Source organism: Cyprinodon tularosa, unplaced genomic scaffold (genome assembly GCF_016077235.1).
Source record: "Cyprinodon tularosa strain WSP-4 unplaced genomic scaffold, ASM1607723v1 ctg40, whole genome shotgun sequence".
Taxonomy (NCBI): domain Eukaryota; kingdom Metazoa; phylum Chordata; class Actinopteri; order Cyprinodontiformes; family Cyprinodontidae; genus Cyprinodon; species Cyprinodon tularosa.
Window position 1 is genome coordinate 1,604,865 of NW_024039119.1, and position 14,535 is coordinate 1,619,399.

The 14,535-nt window shown below is 36.8% G+C and overlaps 1 protein-coding gene across 1 annotated transcript; it reads right to left on the reverse strand.

Moving 5' to 3' along the window:
- vamp3 (vesicle-associated membrane protein 3 (cellubrevin)) lies at positions 1–6,902 on the reverse strand. The gene is made up of 4 exons (XM_038298041.1): positions 6,788–6,902; positions 1,463–1,541; positions 293–451; positions 1–148 (listed from the first exon to the last, which is right to left on the reverse strand). Coding segments are annotated over exons 1-4 (333 nt in total). The 5' UTR covers positions 6,790–6,902; the 3' UTR covers positions 1–55.
- Positions 6,903–14,535: the final 7,633 nt, after the last annotated feature.

Sequence of the window (14,535 nt, forward strand, 5' to 3'; positions counted from 1 at the left end):
GAGGTACTTCTTAAATGCTTTTATAGCTTAAATTAGCTTGAAAGCGTTTGAAACTTTACACAACCGTGTTCACAAGTTCTTTGTCTTTATACTCACTAATAATGATGATGACGATGATCACTAAAACAGCTATCAAGATAGCCCACATCTGAAAGAAAAAGGTGACAAAATATTGACACAAAATAAAAACAAAATGAGAAAACCTTTATTTAAAACATTCATTTTAATGTGGTTAAATAAGTCTTATTAAAATTCTACAGTTGCTGAATTAAATTTTAGACCGGTAGCCTACCTTGCAGTTCTTCCACCAGAACTTCCGTTTCAGTTTGGCCGCACTGGTCTCAAACTGGGAAGCTCCAGCTTGCAGTGCATCTGCTCTATCATCCAGTTCAGACAATTTCTGATCACGTTCCAGTACTTTGTCCACATTAACACGCATAATATCCACTACCTGCACAACAAAAAATAAATAAATAAACATATGTATAATCTTTATGTGGATATAGAGAATAGAAAATCCCTTTTAATGTCTCACAATGGGGAAATTCTGGTGTTTCTATAACACACCATCTGATATTTGGAGACGTTAATCTTTATCATTGATAAAAGGAAACAACAAAAGAAGATGTTTAGGAATGTGCACGTGTGTTAAAGTAAAAATTATGATATAACTAAGCTAGTTAAACATCCTGTGGCAATGCAGCCTAACAAACAACAATCAAGACATATCCCATCTTGCATGTAAAGGTACGTCACACAAAGCTGATCTTACTGCGAGTTCACTAAAAGTCAAACAAACATCTGTATGCGCACACCAAGTCACACACTGCACGTAACCCACATGTTCCACTGATCCACAAAGCTCACTACTGCCCCACCTCCCACAGCTGAGCTGCACGGTAGAGGAGTGAATAAGCTCATGCAGGCCTTACATAAGGGCAGAGATGGAGATTATATAAACCTCTAAGAACCAATTGGAAGCTCTGTGTGGCAGACGGAGGTTAAAGGTCCGGGTGGGAGGTGGGAGAAATGAGAAACACTAAGGAAGAGTATTAACAAGCTACTCCTCTACCTGATGACCTTATGTGAATAGAAGCCGATTCCCTGAAGGTCTTTGGTCCCGAGAACAGTAACGCAGAGGTAGAACGTTACGGAAAAAAACAGATTCAGGGTGGTTAAGCAAAGCACTGATGCCAAGGGTTATGCAAGTTTCTGCAACAGAATCACCAGGGGAAAGGGGAGGGGCTGGTGGTTGGTCGCTAGGTGACACCATTCATCAAGGCTGAGTTTATATTCAATATTTGCTTTGAACTAGAAAGAAATAGGAAGCTTTACCTAAAAAGCCTAATTTCAGCCTTTTGGTTCAAAAAGCAGCAAGCGGAGAAACAGTGATAAGTAAGTTTTTTAACAAATAAGTCCCTTTTTGATTCTTCAATGTGTGAGGAACCAAACTATAACTTACCTCATCCACTTGAGCCTGCGTCTGCTGCAAGCGCTTGTTGCTCGACGCTGTAGCAGAACCTTCTGGACCAGGGGCTGACCTGATGAATTGATTAAAACATGTCAATAAAAAGGCTGTGGTAAGCCTGGTGGTCCAGCTAAGGGTTAACAGTTTTTTCCATATCTCACCAGTGCTGACAGACAACCCTATTTAGAGATGGCTCGCTCCTTCTTTAAACAAATAATCCAGCAATTTATCAAAATTAATTTTCACAGCCAGGCATCTAGAACAAAATCTGGGTGGATTTGAAGTCCTGCTTAGGATTAAGTTTAAAGCTCAAAAGACAGCAGATTCTCAGTGCTACAGGAACCAAAGCAGCTAAAGTTGAGATAAAGACTTGGTTTATCTTTCCTAAGTTGTTAATGCTGCTAAAGACATGTGGTTAGAGTCAATATAAATCCCTCAAACAAACCAAATCAATCCATTTTGTTTGTTCTAGTCATAATTTGGGTCGTAGGTTTAAAGACCACCATATAACCATCCATAAGGGTAATACTGATACCTTCCCACGTGTAGCATGGAGCATATTGTGCCTTACATAAATCAGAGCGGTCTCTTTATCAACAACCCTGAAACCTGAGCCAATACATACACAAGACTACTGCAGGTCTACGGAAAATATACAAGAGAACTAAAAAACATGGAATAATATCAAAATTATATAGTAAATACAAAATATAGCATAATAACTGAGTTGGACGTATTGTATCAATGAACATGAGGCATCCACCACTGAGAATGGAGATGTGTTTGATTTAACTACAATGCAGATCTATTCTGGGACCTGTTGGTACCTTTTCATGCAGCAACATGCTCCATATCAGGGGTAACCAATAAAAAAATCAGCAGGGTCCGAGTAAAGATCATCATCAACCAGTAAAGGTCCGGAGACATTTTTAATTATAATCTGTTACTTAAAACAGAACTTAAAACTGAAATAAAAGGAGGTTATTTATGCACCCATGTTATACATTCAATTTTTAAATAAAAAAACGATGAAACGAGTATCGCAAGAGTATCGATTCATGTTTTTTTCTTCCTCTGGTCTATTTTTATCCATTTGCTCCTGGGTGTAATTCTCCCTCCAGTGCTGCGGTGGCGCTAAACCTATTTTGCCCTCCTACCTCGCTTCCTGGTTATACTTTTACAGCAGTGTGTCGCAGTGAGCTTGACACAGACATTTTTGATTTATGCTAAATATGGTCTGCGCTATACACTGTGGGTCTAGATACGGCCGAGAGGAAGTGGGGGCGAGTTTGTCCGACAACGGAGGGACATGAGGGCCAAAAAGAGCGGAGATCCAGGGGGAAAAAGGGTCCCAGCGTTCTCGCGCACCTCGCTCTTCTAGCTGGTCAAACTTCACAAGTTGTTTTCCGCAATTTCAGTCATAAAAACAAAACAAGCCGGCCTCCTGTCTGCGGCACTGTTAGCGGTCAGCTACAATTTGGATGGGTTGGGTCTGGATTAGCCAGCAGGTGGGTCCGGATCCAGACTGCGGTCCGTTAATCCGTGACCTCTGATATTTGTTGACATCTTTACTGCAATTTTTATGTTATAATTTCCAATGGATTACCTGGTTACAAGTGGCAGTTGGTGGGTCTAAGAAGTATTGGTGAGATAGGTTATGTTTACAAATGTGTATCTAACCAGCTGGTTTGTTAATAGTAGATGCACAGGATTTCCACAGCTTTGTGTAAAACTATTATTTCAACAAAAAACTAAACCAAAAAGTTGCATCTATGGTAAGCAAGACTTGGACCAGAATATTTATTATTAATATCACAACTATATGTTTTCCTTTCTACTATTATCTTTGATGAATCAAATTTAAAACCAAAATAGGGAGAAAACTGAGGATAATCATGTAAAAGACATATCACTTCAGTTCAAAGTGTATTTTAACATAAGAATTAATGTTTAACCAAGATTGCCAGCAAAGTAAAGTTTTATATCCTGGGTGTTTTATGACTGCAAAATACAACAGAAGGCTTTACTATTTCGACAGCCTTTGTTATGTAACAGAACAACAACACCAGAAGTACTGCGTTTTGACTTTTGCTCTAGTTCAACTGTTAAAAGCGCAGTTTTTACCCCAGATTTGGGTTTCATTTAAAAATATCACTAGCAAAATTAATAGAGGTTCTTTAAATTTCCAAATATATGTGACATGTATGTGATCTCCTGTGTGCACTGCAATCACACAACTCTAGTGTCCTGCTTGCGCAGCAGAGGACACAATGACGTTCACACACAGGTTTCATTTGAAAAGATCAGATACGCACTGGATTGAGGACAAGTGGCCTGGATCACATTGGGGAAAAAAGTCAGATCATTGTTCAGACTGTCATGAAAAGATCAGATACAGGTCGCGTTTGGGGAAAAAAAGTTAGAATTGGATCACTTGCTGTGTAAAAGTAGCCTTCGGGACCAGTTTTGTATGCTGCGCCTACACCGCCATTAGGAGAGTAAATAATAATCGTTTTATAGCGATGCAATGATCCAACAGCCGACGATCTGATGAAGCGTCACGTCTAGAAGAGTATGAATTCATGTTTTTTTTCCTCCGGGTCTATTTTTATCCATTTGCTCCTAGATGTAATTCGGACTTCCGTGCTGCGGTGGTGCTAAACCTATTTTGTCCTCCTACCTTGCTTCCTTTAGCCCTACTACCCCCTTCCGCTTGCACACACACACACTCGCGTAAACAGTAGGCGAGACAGACATGGCAGAGATAGCGGAGTTGAAAAAATGAGGTTTCTCCACAGGGTGGCTTGGCACTCCCTTAGAGATAGGGTGAGGAGCTCATTTGGGAGGGGCTTGAGTAAAGCTGCTCTCCATCCACATAAAAGGGAGTCAGCTGCCTGGGACATCTTTTTCAGACTTTCCCCTGAACGCCTCGCTGAGAAGGTTTTCCAGGCATGTCCCACAGGAAGGAGGTCTAGAGGACAACCCAGGACAAACTGAAGAGAGCATGTCTCTCTGCTGCCCTGGCCTGAAGACGACAAGACGCAACGAGACAAGATGATAGTTACATAAGCAGAAGCGGATAAAAAATAGTGTTTCTATCATCTTTCTTATATTAGAAATTGTAGATGCAGGCAAATATGTTCTGAAATACAGAAGTTGACAATGATGCCCAACCTGAAAAAAATTGAAGGAAAGGTGGGACCTAATTTCAGTTATCCTTCTCAGTTCTCCATCTCAATTCTGTTTCTTGTGTATGAAACTTCACCGCAATAAAAAAGTACAACTTGGATGTACCAGCGTGAAGCTGAAATCCACCATCGTTATTTTAATTGTTGATGCTCTTGTACAACGCAGTGAAAAGTACCCATGCTATCAGGGTTGGAAGGATGAACAAAGCCAAGGAAAGGGATAAGCATGTAAATCCAATCCTTTATTTATGCCATATTCTCCCTTTATGCGCCCTAACCACATGACACCTCCCGAAACCTGCTACAAACACTTTATTGTTCTTCAAATCATGTTTGAACAAGTTTATGCCTATACATTCAACCTTATTCAATTGTCCATGGCATCATTTATATTGTAAATTAGCGATCTGGGTTCTAATTAAACAAATATATTTCTTTAGCAAGCAAAACTAAAGTTAGTCTAAGGTTATCAAGCTATCTAAATAACAATTAGTATCTGCTTTATCATATAGCACCAAGCAAGGAGGTTATTATTATGCGCTACACTTTATTTTCTCAACATTGTCTGATAATCAATCACCTTTATCTAAAAAAAGCAACAGGAACGGAAAGTTCTGGAAAGTTTGAGCAACAGCCTGACAAAAACTGGGAGTAGAGAAAAAAACTCCTTGATTATTTTAGAAAATATTTCAGTAATGATTTTCAGTAAGACAATAAATCATAAGGGTTTAGCTTAAGCTACAAATGCATACCAGTAAGTTCCCTTTAAAAAGAAAAAGTGAATCTGCAACAAGAAATTTACTCCTCAACCCAAATCTTTCTAGACAATTAATAAATATATTCTGGAGATATGTGTCAAGGACAAAAAAAATGCCCTGTGTCCTGGAGCTTGAGAGTATAAATATAAACATGAAGTGTGAGCAGCCATCCACTTTAAAACTTTAACAAGTATGAAATGCCGGTGATGCAATGGAAAAGCTTTTCAGATAACAGCATTATGGGACTCCATGGATAAGACGTTAAAAAATGCTGTTCTCCCCCGGTTTACACTGAAAATAAATTTGATATGAACTACTTCTGAATACCTTTAAACATTTTCCACAGTGACATTTAAAGATTACACAATATGCAACTGAACTTTATAGTAAGTGTATTTGATATTTAACATCCAATTATGTTTAAAAATAAAAAAATTATCAGAATGCCCTTTTTTTTTACATTTTAAGTCACATTTGCCTACTCTAACTCTAATTCTATTTTCCTATTGTTTTTATCCCAACAGATTATTGTCCCATTTTTACTGTGGGACAATAAAGGGATTTTCTACTTTATTATAAATATCAAACCACCAGTGCACAGAAGTTCAGTTGTGCATTTAAAAACCAAAAATTGCATAAAAATACTGAAAAAAATTAGTATAATTGAGAAGTAAACAAAACTACTGACTGACTTGTCATCATTTGACCACTGCAGATTAAAGGAAATCTGCGATTTATTGGTAATCTCTGGTAAAAACTATCAACTTCAATTGCTTATCAATTAAATGTTAAGTAAAAGAGTCAAAGACAAATTAATCATACACAGGAATTAGCCATTCTGAATAACCCATTTATAAAAATGTTGCTAACGAAATATCTAAATATATCCTTACATAAATCAAACATACTTTCAGTATCCGGCCTTCATCAAAGCTAAAGTTACGCCCTATTAAAGAGCAAACATTACCAAACATTGAAAAAGTAACAAAATCAACAAGTCCGTGGGGACAACTGTTTTAAAAATGTTGCACTAAGTTGTGAACAGGGAGTAGCTGGTTTAGCTAGAACGGCGGTTTAACCTCGTTTTAACTAACTCTTTATTTTTAAAAGGGGGACGAAGTTATACAAACTTCCAAAGTAGGGTTTTTTAGGCTGCCTAAGCGCCAAACAACAATATGACACTGTTGTCTAACGGTGGCAAAGCTAAAAAGTTCAAGTTAGCTTAGCTTAAATGTTAGCACTTGTTGCAAGCTAATATAGCAAAGTTTTGGGCGTTGTTTTGCTATGGCGTGTATCACCATTCCACGCCGTAAAAAAGTAGCTTTCATACATATAAAATGTTTAAAACTTGTATAGATCCATAAAAGACTTACATCTTGAAAGGGTTTCCTTTTTAAATGACTCCGCCGCTATAGTTTCTGGTTTGCAAAGATTAGCCCAGACGCTGTATCAGCTAGCGCTGTCGTTACATGTGCTGACTTCAGGAGCAGTCGGAAATAAGAGTTTTAGGGTAGTTTCAAAATAAATAAATGAGGATAATTAAACACGTAAAAAATTGATATTGATTTTATTTTACTAGATATATATATATTTCACTTATAGCTAATAATCTGTAGAAAAAAAGACAATTGTAAAATTTACATCGTGAAAATGAATGCAAAAATATTTGTTTGTATAGCTTTCAGACCAACTGTACAAACAATTGCGTAAAATACGTTTATTAAAATATATATATTGTTTTTAGATTGCAAAAACTCTGTTTTACTCTTCTAAAAGCAACTTTATAAGCCCAGACTGAGATTTAAAAAGCGAACACAGTAGTTTCCTATCGAGGCTGCGTACCTAAATGTCACAGTAAGTGAAGATAACAAATCCTTAAATATAACGCAAACTTAAATAAAAACAACATTGATTGAAACATGTTTATTTCTTAAAATGCTATCTTCTATGGGGGGGGGGGGGGGGGGGGGGGGGGGATAAATGCGATGATAAAGAACCACTAACTCGTGATCAGCATGTGATTGAAACAAAAACCTACTGTCTTTCTAACACTACATTGTAAATAATACGTAAATAGTAAATTAGTTTAGTTATTAGCTTTGCCATCTTAAAAACAATCTGTAATAGAAACAAAGAAATGCAATTCAACATCCTACACAATGTTTACACATCCTATCGTTCTTTCTCCAAAACCTTACTTAACTAAAGGCACTAGATAGACGGATGGACAGACAGACAGACAGACAGACAGACAGACAGACAGACAGACAGACAGACAGACAGACAGACAGACAGACAGACAGACAGATAGATAGATAGATAGATAGATAGATAGATAGATAGATAGATAGATAGATAGATAGATAGATAGATAGATAGATAGATAGATAGATAGATAGATAGATAGATAGATAGATAGATAGGGTAGACTTTGGCTCTCAACAATATGTGGGACAAATTTCTAAATTTGATTTTGTTGCTTTTGAAAGAGGATAATCGCTGATGTAGCTGAAATGAAAAACATCTATCAACCGATTTACATTTTTCTGGATGCATGGTTGAATGAAACTGGGGAGGCATGATATGTTGCTGTTGGAATCGGAATTGGCTGTTACTCGTCCTTTTTTTTAATACACATTAATGTCTAAGTACCCATAAATATAAATATCAGTGTATTTTGGCTCTTTGTGTTCTCAATAATAGGAAAGCATTAAATAAATATATGTTTGAGCTAAGTTTTGGAAAAATTGAGCTCAAATCCTATTGAAAGCGTTTGTGTCGAGTAACTGTAGGTCCATCAACCACCACCCTTAGTGTCCCCACCAACTTTCATTACAAAGGTACACCCTTGGCTGGAACTTATACCTGAACCCCTGTAAGTTCACAGTGTGACTGTTCAGTTTCTCCTGATGTTGGATAAGAAGGCTATATTAACCAAATGAGTTGGTTGTGATGCCCCTTCCGTTCAGATCGGGAAAGCTCTGATATCTGAAGATGTAACTTTAGAAAGATTGAGGTATTGTCTCAATGTTAAGTTGCACTTATTTAAAAAACGGGAAAATATCTTCAAGCGTGTGAAGATTGAAAGGTCATGAAGACAAAATGGATCAAATGTATATTGCTGTCAGAAAATTTCGATTTCTCTTATTTCATATATTAATTTATCCTATTTACCCACTATAAAAGTTTTCACTTGGTCTCTTTCACCTGCAAGGCTGGACAACTCGCCTGCATGAGGGTGTTTGTAGACCAGACAATTCTTCTTCCCGAAACAGGCCAGATTTTTTCTCAAGGTTTATTCATAACATGTCAGTGTTAACCAAAGTGTTTGTAATTTGTTTTGACTTTCACTACTTTCTATTGTTGTTGTAAGTAAGGGGGAGCGAACCCTGCTAATGCAGAACAGGGCTGATTGCTTTGCCATAAGGGCTGTATGATGAACTGTTCTCTCTTTGCAAGGATATGAATAAAGTGCCGACTGAGTGAAATCCATTAATCTCCGTTTATTTAACTAGAGTGAATATTTGAATACTTTTTTCCCACTACAATATGTTGTTGGAGCCATAAATAAAAAGATTCTCTGATGTTCATTTGTCTGAGTTTATAGCTGTTATGGTTTTGTTTTTATGTGTTGCTTTGTTTGTGTGTTTGTAGGGGAATGGATCAATTAGATTTGGGACGAGTTTTGTAATCGGGCATATTACTCACCTGTGGGAGTCTCCCTGGCAGAGGGTGGGTGAGTGGGCCGTTGTATTTTTTGTTGACCACAATGCAAATCGCTGTAATCTACATTTCGACAAGTTATATTTTGGATATGTCTTTATAACTTTGATGTGAATAATGTTCACATCAGCACCATATTGATCTCTGCAGATTCCTTTTTTGAAGCGTCAGACAAGGAATGGCCCAACCTCAGCCTCTCAGCAGCTTTTTTTGTTTCCTGAAGTTGCTGAAGTATGTAACTATATGATGAGATGCTGTATATAAGTTGTCAGCCTGCCGATACAGTAGATTTGCTTACTGTGTTGCTTTCTATGCTGTGCCTTTTGTTTTTGTTTTCGTGTTTTTTATTATCTGAAAGAAAAAATATGTGTAATAAAAAAATAAATAAATAAATATAGGAACTATAGCGATTGCACTTAAGCTTTACTTAAGAAATGTACTCATCTCAAACTTTGAGTGCAATGACAGAAAACATAAATTAACATTCAATAAGACAACAAATAGTTGTTAATAAACAGGGAGAGAAACAAAGGCATGTGAGACCATGGTTTGATTGGCCTCATGCCGTTACATGTGTAATACTACAGAGGAGAAATAAACAAACTCAGGCACAATTTGATTTTCAAAACTTTATTTGATTGTTCACTTGTTTATTATATACGATCTTAGTTATTAGCAGGGTAATATACACAGAATATCTCAGCTAAGAAAAATACAAGCCATAATATCTTTGCTTAATTTGTTCAAACACCCATCTTTAGAGCTCAAAACATAGATCTAAATTATATATAACTAAACTGAGTGTTAGAATCTGTCATTAAAGGGTGAAAAAAAAGTGCCATCAACTTATCTACACTCTCAGTTCCTTTTGTTTTATTGTTTCTGGTGTAAAATAGGACTTAAGCTGAGTCTCAGCTTATTTCCAACCTTACTAATGTATAGTTACCATTTTTTTATGTTTCTATAATAGGACTGAAGGAAAGTTGAACTTGGCACAAAGATGCCTTTTAAGAAACAAACATCATCTTCTTTTCTTTCTGGCTACATTCCAGATCCTTCATCCAATCCAGTTTCACCGGCAAGTTCTGTAGGTTTCTGCAAAAAAAAAAAAAAGAAAAAAAATATTTTTTCTGTGTTTCAGCTTTTATTCAAAGTCAGATCGTATAAGCTTACTTGATTTATTTCTTTAGTGGTCGCAGCTCCGCTGTACAGGAGGCTGCCGCTTTCCTCCTGTAAATACATTTTTAGATATGATTATATATTATAATAGCCCCCCTGTAACACTGAAAGGAGTTCCCAAAGGCCGGGAGTGAGCCCTGAAGAGGAAGGAATCCTAGTGGTTAGTGGTAGGACATAAACCACAACCAGAGGCAGTCTGAAGGGAGTAAGATTGTCTCTGCAGAAACTACTTATGAGGAGTAGGAAGGGGAGCAGACTGCACTGAGGGTAAATGACCAGACCCAGGGTGTAAGGTTAGCGGCTAAGTACTCTGTGTCTATCACATAGGCTCCACCAATGCAGCATTAAATGCACCAAAAAAGGATATTTGTAGATTTACATTCAAATCATTCATAAAAGCAAATGCCAGCCGGAAGTCTTCAAACACAACCACTGCTTAAACATATCCAGCCCTATCCACAGGCTTTCAGTTGAGACATCTGATATATATGCAGCAGGTGCACTAAGCAACAGAGTAATGTAGATGACTTTGCAGAGCCTGGTATGTAGGAACACGGTAATGGTAAACGCCTCACTGACACGGTTGACTGAGTTACACCTTATCCCTTTTAAACAGAGGACTGTTTCTCTGCTCTCTGATCTGCTCTCAGGGTCTGCTTTTTGTTCACCATGTTTGGTTTCAAAGGATAGAATCTCACTCTGCAGAAACCTGCTTCCAAAAAACAGGGATACATCCCACTTTTTACCATTACCCTCCTGATGCCAAAGTTTAAAAATGTTTCCTTTGGATTAATTTCCCATGAATCAATATTTTGTGAAACCAATTTTAAACACAATCCCAGCTCAGTCTCTGCCTGGTTTGCACATTGGTTTGCTTTTATTTGCAAATGCATAGAACAGGTTAAAAATGGCATGACTAGGAATTTATATGCATTACTTAAACTTACTACATATCCAATTTAACTTTTTAGCAACATATTTTTATAACAAATTTAGCAACAAATTTTGATTATAACCTGATTATGCATTAAGTAAAAATATGTTTATCATTAAGCTTCACTCAGGGGATGGTGTGCTTCTGAAGCTTTGTTTGTTAACATAATATATACTATATACTGTAAGACTTCCTACCAAATATATTTAATAGTTCTCAATGGCATCTTCTCACTAATATTCACACTTGTGTTTAAATCTTGCATAGCTTCCTTCGCTGATCTGATCTGAATACATTTAATGCATTTAACCCTTGAGATTTGAAATATTTGAATATTAATTTCTAATGATAAAATATTCAAACTTGAATTGGATGAAACTCTAAGTATCCCTATCTCACTCATTGATGAAAATTGTGGTTATTATGGTTACAATTGCGTTGCACACCATTACAGATTTTAATACTTTACGCAGACTTAATATGACTAAATTGCTTTTATTTTAACATAGTTTCAAAGGATAGATGTGTAAGCTGTAGTAGTAAAATGTACATGTACTTACAAATCCCACATTGACGTCCATCAGCTCCTCAGCCTCGCTGATTTCTGTGCTGCATCCTCCAGGAAAACACTCCAGTCCACGCCTTTCTCTCACTTTCTGCAGGAAGTCATATGCTGAGGATTTCCCAAGCAGGGCTGCCGGATGAATATTTGACAGGAAGGCATTAATTTTGCACAGGCAATGGTTGATAAATTAAATTTCCTCTTGATGTTACTGGTTTTACCCCCTTCACAGATGCTGGTGACCAGGACCATCACAATTAGTCCTTTTGCAGTCATGCTTTCTTGCAGACTCTTCATCTTTCACAGACTCTTGTGTGAAATGATGTGATTACTTTCAGCTCCAATTCGTTTTTGGTGTCGGTACCCACGCCCCCAAGGAGTCCCAGAAGCAACAAAAGGCATCCGTTGGGTTTATGGGGAACTGTATAGGAGGAGGGGTCTACTGATTATGCATCTAGAGCATGGATTCAGGTTTAAGGAGATTTTAATTCCAAGATTTATATTACAAGAATGAAAATCATCAGAAGCTGCACACAAACAGATTGTAAACTAAAGAATTTGAGAAAACTGTGAAATCAATGGTTCTCTTTGGACATTCTAAATCATGTGAATATTTTTTTTTATTCAGCAGATTTCTTATTGTTGTTGAGGAAAAAAATTACAAATGATTTTTTAGACATTTTGCATATAAAAGTTTAAAAATGTTTCCTTTGGATTAATTTCCCATGAATCAATATTTTGTGAAACCAAATTTAAACACAATCCCAGCTGAGTCTGATGTCCTTTCTCCGCCTGGTTTACACATCTAGAGCATAAATGTCTGCCTGCTTTTACTTGCAAATGCATAGAACAGGTTAAAAAAGGCATGACTAGGAATTTATATGTATTACTTAAACTTACTACATATCCAATTTAACATTTTAGCAACAGATTTTTTATAACAAATTTAGCAACACATTTTGACAAGTTCCCTATGCATTAAGTAAAAATATGTTTATCATTAAGCTTCACTCAGGGGATGGTGTGTTTCTGAAGCTTTGTTTGTTAACATAATATATACTATATACTGTAAGACTTCCTATCAAATATATTTAATAGTTCTCAAGATCCAAAAGGCTGCGTAGATTTCCTTTGGGAAACAAAATACGGTAGTAAAGGAAAAGGAAGAAAAGCGCAAAGAAAACACAGAGTGATTGCTAATATTTGTAGTGTGTCCCAATGATATCGCCAAAGGGATTTTTAATTTTGTGCTGCTCTGGGGTGACCTGTAGTGTTATTGTAGACCAAAAAGTTTCATTCTGGATAACATTTACAATGTAAAGTAGATAAAGAGTTGTATGTATAAATGTTTTTGATTTGACTTAAATTTGATAAAGCTCATAAAGCTTGAAGATTAGTAAAAGATCTGTAGAGGAGGTTTTTAAATCTTACCATACCATACCAACTTTATTTATGAAGCAAATCTTAACCTTTACAAGGAGACTTGCATTCTTTAGCAACAATAACACGCCTGTCGCTGACTAACCCTGTGAATCACACACTTGTGATATCTACAGGTATTCATCTGAGTCTCCTCTATAAAAGTAACTACTTCATTCTGAGCCAGCTCCCACGTCAGAGGGTGAAAGAGAGCACATATAGTTAGTCACAGTCAGATAACGGAACTACACTGAAAAACAGGCCAAGCTTCCTCATCTATAAACAAAGGTGTTGATGGCAGCATCATAGCTAATATTTCTCCTCGGGATGAAGTCACGGCCAAACAAGACCAGAATAGATTAAGCTACTATGAGAAAAAGCAGTGATAGCGTAATGTTTGAATTAACATACTGTAACGAGTGAACTAACAAATACTGCAGAATAGGAGAATAGAGATAAATGAAGCAGAATGATAAAAAGGGGTCCCTATGTCCTCCTGCAGTCTAAGCCTATAGCAGCATAACTATAGAGATAGCTCAGGATAACCTGAGCGACTCTAACTATGAGCTTTATCAAAAAGGAACGTTTTAAGCCTAATTTTAAAAGTAGACAGGGTGTCTGCCTCATGGACTAAAACTGGTAGTTGGTTCCACAGGAGAGGAGCCTGATAACTAAAAGATCTGCCTCCCATTCTATTTTTAGAAATTCTAGGAACCACTAGTAAAACTGCAGATTGAGAGTGAAGTGCTCTGTTAGGAACATAAGGAACAATTAGAGCTCTGATATAAGATTGAGCTTGGCCATTGAAGGCTTTATATGTGAGAACGAAGATTTTAAATTCTATTCTGGATTTAACAGGAAGCCGATGAAGAGAAGCCAGGATATTAGAGATATGATCTCTCTTTTTAATTTTCATCAGAACTCTGGCTGCAGCATTTTGGGTCAGCTAAAGGCTTTTAGTCCAGCCTTGAAGTAACACATTTATGGACTAGTTTTTCAGCATCACCCCTGGAAAGGATATTTCTAATTTTTGCAATATTCTGCAGATGAAAGAAGGAAATTCTACAAACCTCTTTGATATGGAATTTAAATGACAGGTCCTGGTCAGAAATAATAACACCAAGAGTTTTTACTTTATTACGTGAGATCAATTATATCCATCCAAATAAGGTGACTGACTAATCAGCTTATTTTTCAAAGACTATAAGTTCTGTTTTGTCTGCATTCAGAAGGAGAAAGGTTTTTGTGTCTTCAAGACATACCTGTAATCTTTTAATAGGTTAGCTTCATCTGGACAACCTGAA